The 6573-nt window shown below is 29.6% G+C and overlaps 2 protein-coding genes across 2 annotated transcripts; both read left to right on the top strand.

Annotated features, from left to right (window-relative positions):
- Positions 1 to 3437: 3437 nt before the first annotated feature.
- On the top strand, positions 3438 to 4260 carry LOC139899822 (uncharacterized). The gene is made up of 2 exons (XM_071882653.1): positions 3438 to 3513; positions 3590 to 4260. Exons 1-2 carry the CDS (start codon positions 3438 to 3440, stop codon positions 4258 to 4260), a joined length of 747 nt encoding a protein of 248 aa, XP_071738754.1.
- A 108-nt stretch (positions 4261 to 4368) lies between these two features.
- Positions 4369 to 5256, top strand: LOC139899821 (uncharacterized). The gene has a single exon (XM_071882652.1). The coding sequence runs from the start codon at positions 4369 to 4371 to the stop codon at positions 5254 to 5256; it is 888 nt and encodes a 295-aa protein (XP_071738753.1).
- Positions 5257 to 6573: the final 1317 nt, after the last annotated feature.

The raw sequence follows: 6573 nt of genomic DNA, 5'->3' as shown, positions 1-6573 counted from the left end.
ATTACTACAACTAACTTAAAATTATAATCGCAAATTGAAATTACTAATTGGAATGATAATTGATACATAGGTAAAAGTCGTCTAAAAATATTAAAGCTTACAGGAAAAACTAAATCCCAAATGGAAATAACTTAAAAAGAAACTAAAACTTAAAAACGCGTCGCAAAATTCTAAAGTACCTAAATCTTAGTCTAAAGAAAAAGCACTTAAGGAATTCTACGGCAAAGCCTAAAAATCTAGAAGTAAAAATAACTATGGCAAAAAAAACTAAGTTTAAAACTAAATATGAGCTAAAAATACAAAAGTTACGCTACAACGATTAAAAAGGGACAAAATATAAAAATATACAAAAAGTTGTAAAAATTACAATTTTTATAAAAATATTATTTTTATATTATTTATTTATTAAAACTATTAATTTTACAATTTAATTAAACTAATTTAACTAAAATATAAATTAAATAAAACTTAGATTAAAAATAAACTTAATTATAATAATAATAATAATTAGGGTTAATAATAATAATAATTAATAATAATCCGTAATAAATGCAGGATTAGGGCTTCCTGTTCGTGTGTCAGGTACCCTCCGCGAGTTGCGGTATTCAAGGCTTCAAACCCCGCGAGTCGCGGGGTTCAGAAATTCAGATCTGAAACAGTTTGAATCGACGCGTTTTTTTTTTTATTTTATTTTCTGTTTTTAATTTTTTCTGTTTATATAAAAAAATATGTGTATAAATAAAACTTATATTTAAAACTTAAATAAAAATAGAATCACTTTATAATTTTAAAAATCTTAAAACTAGATTTATATATATTTTTTTTATATTTAAAAAAAAAAAAAAACAAAATACTTAAATAAAACTTATGTATTTATAAAATAAAAATAAAGAAACTTTATAAAACTTAAATATTTAACAAAATCTTAAAAATATACAAATTTTTGTTTTTCTTTTTATATTTTCGAATATTTAAAACGTATTTTTACAAAAGCGACTTTTAATAAAAGTAAAATAAAAATCTTTTTTTTTCTTTTGTAGCGTTGCGCTTCCGGCTTTTAAGAGAGTCCCCGGCAGCGGCGCCAAAAATACTTGATGTGCAGCGGGGTGTATACAAAATAGTTATTAAATTTTTACAGGAAATACTATTAAATACGATACAATTTTACACAAGATATTTATTTATTTATAGAACGGATATACTTAAACCTTGCTACAACACTTATAGGCAGTGTACCTAATCGTACAGTAGTGTAGTTTTTAGTAAGTCCGGTTCGTTCCACAGGGAAATCTTTAAACAAAGCTTAACGCTATATTAGTTTACTTTTATAAAAATACAAATATATATAAGTAATATTATTATTATAAAGGGGGGTTTTTACCGTTTAATAACCGGTTTGTCGATTTTAAAACTTTAGTCGCAGTTAAAACTAAATGTAAAATATTAAAAATAAATACAAGACTTAAATTAAAGCGTAAAGTAAATGACGATAATAAAATTGCGAATAATAAAAGTGCGATAAAATAAACTTGCGATAATTAAAAAGTACGATAATTAAAAGTGCAATTAAATACAATAATAATAAAAATGCGATATTTAGAAGTGCAATTAAATATAAAATAAAGGAAATTAAATATGAAATAAAAGAATTATGCTTATTTAAACTTCCATAATCATGATGTTTGACGTGTTGATTTTAGTTTTATGCCCATGGGTTAATTGTCCTTTGTCCTGGATTATTTAATATGTCCGTCTGGTTTTTGTCCATAACAGTCCATCAGTCATAAATATAAAGTGCGAGTGTCCTCGTCAAATTATCCTTATACCCGAAGTTAAATATTCCAACTATTTGGGGATTTAAACTGTAACAAGATTTTAATACTTTGTTTAATAATTACACCAGGATGTCGACTGAGTGTAACCCAAGGTTTTAATATTTTGTTATCAATTACACCAATTACCCTTGAATGTAATCCACCCCTGTTTTAATGATTCTAGTGGCTATTAATCCATTCCCGTGTCCGGTTAAATGAACGATTATTCGTACATATAAATACCCCGCCCATCGTGTCCGATTGAGTGTATATGGTAATTTATAGGGACGCCCAATTGTAAATCTTTATATTAACATTAACAAACTATCATTTAGTTAAACAAATATAAAGCCCATTAATAGCCCATAGTCTAATTTCCACAAGTGTCGTTCTTTTGTCCAAACCCCAATTATGGTACAAAGCCCAATTACCCAATTTTAGTAATTAGCCCAACATCATGATTACTTCGTTTTAAATAAGCATAATAATAACTTAGCTACGAGACATTAATGTAAAAAGGTTGAACATAACTTACAATGATTAAAAATAGCGTAGCGTTACACGGACATAATTTCGACTTACACCCTTACAACATTCTCTAACATACCCTTATTATTAGAATTATAATTAAAATTAAAATATAAATTATAAATATATATATATATATATATATATATTTTACGTATGAGAAGAAGAAGAAAAAGATTATTGAAAATGATCAGAATTCGGTTTGCTTTATAGGGAGTTTCAAAACTGGGGGCTCCGCGACTCGCGGCCTTTTTGGCCTTCAAACTCCGCGAGTCGCGGAGTTTGTTTTTACAGCTCACCCTTTGGAGTCTTTCTCTGCCGACGGTTTTTATTTATAAATATAATATATATATAATTAATATAATTAATTATATATTATATTATATTTATATACATAGTTAACTTGTAATTTTTAGTCCGTTGCGTCGAGCGTTAAGAGTTGACTCTGATCTCGGTTCCGGATTTTCGAACGTCTTTGCGTACAATTTAATATCTTGTACTTTGCGTTTTGAATCTTGTACTCTTGTAATTTCGAGACGTTTCTTATCAATAATTGGAACCTTTTTGATTGTCTTTTGTACTTTTGAGCTTTTTGGTCGTTTGCGTCTTCAATTCGTCGAATCTATCTTTTGTCTTCACCTTTTATTATTTAAACGAATATCACTTGTAAATAGAACAATTGCAACTAAAAGCTTGTCTTTCTTGAGGAATAATGCTATGAAATATATGTTCGTTTTTAGCATTATCATTGACTTATGTTGATTTTCCAACAAAGTTCATTTGGGACAAAAGCAACAGGGTTTGGAGGTTGCGCAAAAATAAAACCGGTGCAATTGGACGTATTCATCATGTCGCACCAGCTTCTGGTGATCTTTTTTATCTTAGAATTCTACTAAACAAAGTTAAAGGTCCAACTTCGTATCAAGATATCCGGACGGTAGATGGTATCCTATTTGATAACTTCAAAGATGCTTGCTACCATTTAGGTTTATTGGATGATGATAAGGAGTATATAGAAGCTATTAAAGAGGCTTTTTTGGCGAGGGTGGACATTTCGTTAGAAATTTATTCGCACAACTACTGTTAAATAACACTATGAGTCGTACGAAAGATGTATTTGACAAAACATTTGAATTTTTGTCGGTAGATGTCGTTCATCCAAACAGACTAGGTAATGATATTTAAATTATATCATTTAATATTTGACATCTTTAATATACTAATTAATCAAATGTAATTGATTGCAGGAACACAAATTGGGATCGAACTTTTGAAAGATTTAACTTTACAAGAGATCGAAAGATTACTTCAGCGTAATGGTAGTTCATTGAGAAGTTTTAGTTTCATGCATGTCCCATCATATAATACAAGGAATATTTCTGAAAACCATCTTATTATAGATGAGCTCTCATACGACAAAAGTACACTTGAAGTTGAACATTCGCATTTCATTACCAAGTTAACAACCGAAAAAAAGGATGCATATCATAAGATAATCAAATCTATTGAAGAAGGTATGGGAGCTGTGTTCTTTCTGTACGGGTATGGTGGTACTGGGAAAACATTTCTATGGAAAACACTAACGGCTGCATTAAGAAGTCAAGGAGAAATTGTTTTAAATGTTGCGACAAGTGGCATTGCAGCTTTATTGTTATCTGGAGGTCGGACCGCTCATTCACATTTTAGAATACCACTACAACTGACAGATGAGTCCTTTTGTATGATTACTCCGGACAGCAATTTGGTAGAGCTCATTAGGAGGGCAAAACTTATTATTTGGGATGAGGCCCCCATGGTGAACAGAATGTGTGTTGAAGCATTGGATCGATCTATGCGTGATATATGCCGTCGAATTAATCCTCATAGCATGGATACTCTATTTGGTGGTAAAATTGTTGTGTTTGGTGGTGATTTTTGACAAATATTACCTGTCATTCAAAAGGGTACAAGACAAGATATAGTTACTGCATCACTCAATTCCTCCTATTTATGGAATCATGTTACTGTTTTGAAACTTACAGTTAACATGAGATTGGGTGGAATTGCAACATCTTCAACTGATGCCGATACTAGAAAGTTTGCTGAATGGATACAAGACATAGGCAATGGGAATGTCGGTGAATCTGAAGACGGGGTTTTCGATATTGAGGTTCCAGAAGATATTTTGATAACTGATTCTATTGATCCAATTGGTTCTATGATCTCAACTGTTTATCCTGAATATCTTCTTAATCTTTCCAATCCACAATATTATCAACAGCGTGCTATTCTTGCTCCAACTCATGAAGTTGTGGACCTCATTAATGATAGAATGATGCATTGTTTGGAAGGTGAAGAAAGGTCCTATTTGAGCTCGGATAGTATATGTGCGTCACAAAGAGACACTGACTTCAATAGTGAACTATACAATACTGATTTTTTAAATAGTATTGAAGTTGGTGGATTACCAAAGCACAATCTAAGGCTGAAAGTTGGTGTGCCAGTTATGTTGCTTCGAAATGTCGATCAAGCTGGAGGTATGTGTAACGGTACATGGTTACAAGTTACAGAATTAGGTGAAAGAATTATCAAAGCAAAAATTTTAACCGGTACAAACGTGGAGAAAATAACAGCTATATCACGTATGCTAATCGTTCCTACGGACAAGAGAATACCGTTCAGATTCCAAAGAAGACAATATTCGTTGTCGGTGTGCTTTACAATGACCATAAATAAAAGTCAAGGACAATCACTCGAGCATGTCAGTTTATTTCTACCAAAACCTGTTTTTAGTCATGGACAACTATATGTTGCACTTTCACGGGTAACAAATCGGCAAGGAATAAAGATACTAATTCTTGACAAGGATAATCAAATATCAAACAAAACCAAAAATGGTGTATTCAAAGAAGTGTTGCAACACTTATGGACTTAAAATTAGGAAATGTTTTGATTGTATTTGAGATTTGGACATCATTGAAATTTAATGTATGTTTAATGTTTCTTTTGTTAGAAATTAGTACTATGTTTCATTTTTATGAGTTCATTTAACTCTTAATTACATATCATTACTTCTAAATGTTTGTATTCACATTTTTAGAAACAACTAACAATTGTGACTCGAATAAATGAACTATATAAAATCATGTATGATATAATAATCGAACAACCTACAAATAAAAATTGTTCGACAAATTAAAATTATATTATTTTTGATTCAAAAATATATTTTTTTATTTGTTGTAAGTTGATACTAATTTAATAAAAAATCATTTATAGTAAAGTATATTATTTCCCCCGTGCATCGCACGGGCTTAAAAATCTAATATATATATATATATATATATATATATATATATATATATATATATATATATATATATATATATATATATATATATATATATATATATATATATATATATATATATATATATATATGGTGTATGAACAGCTGTTAACATACATCAGATGTATATTAACAAGCGAGTTAAAAACAATATGAATGTACATAATAAAAGTTGATACAAGACTTTTTAAAAAAAATCAGAGTTGTATAACTAAAGATATAAAAATCACAAAATCACTTATCCCCAAGACCCTTCCTTAGCTCTCAAGATATTTTCCAAATATATATATATATATATATATATATATATATATATATATATATATATATATATATATATATATATATATAGGCAGGATTAATAGGGAAGTAATCAATCGGGGATAAGAGAGGGGAATCAATTTTTTTTTTCGTTTTTTTAGAATTTTTTCCAGACATCAAGATTACACGAAAATATGAACATTTAAAAAAGACACTTCCTGATAAATGTTATTATTTAGGCGGGAAAACGATCGAAAATATGGTTAAGATTCCAATTATAATATTCAAAAGTTAATCACTTTGTTTTGATGATGACACAAAAGAGATAAGTGGTTAATCATATGTAAGACGACATGAGTTCATAAGCCTAAACTATCTCTAGCAAAAGACCAATGCATAAGTAATCATCTTAGTAAAAATGGTATGCGGCTGCACCACGGTCGACCGTGAAACTGACCGTGTGTGTCCTGTACCAACGAATTCAAGTTTTTCTAAAATTATCAATCCACGGCTAACCTCAAGGTCGACCGCAGCTCGACTGCAGTTTTCTCTGTTACCAAATTCATCCACTTTAAGTTAGACCACTTTGAGGCATCTATAATTTATAAAACTTTTTTAAACATGCTTATAATAGTTGCCCTC

The sequence above is a fragment of the Rutidosis leptorrhynchoides genome, chromosome 3 (genome assembly GCF_046630445.1).
Source record: "Rutidosis leptorrhynchoides isolate AG116_Rl617_1_P2 chromosome 3, CSIRO_AGI_Rlap_v1, whole genome shotgun sequence".
Lineage (NCBI taxonomy): Eukaryota > Viridiplantae > Streptophyta > Magnoliopsida > Asterales > Asteraceae > Rutidosis > Rutidosis leptorrhynchoides.
This window is presented reverse-complemented; position numbering and strand designations above follow the sequence as displayed.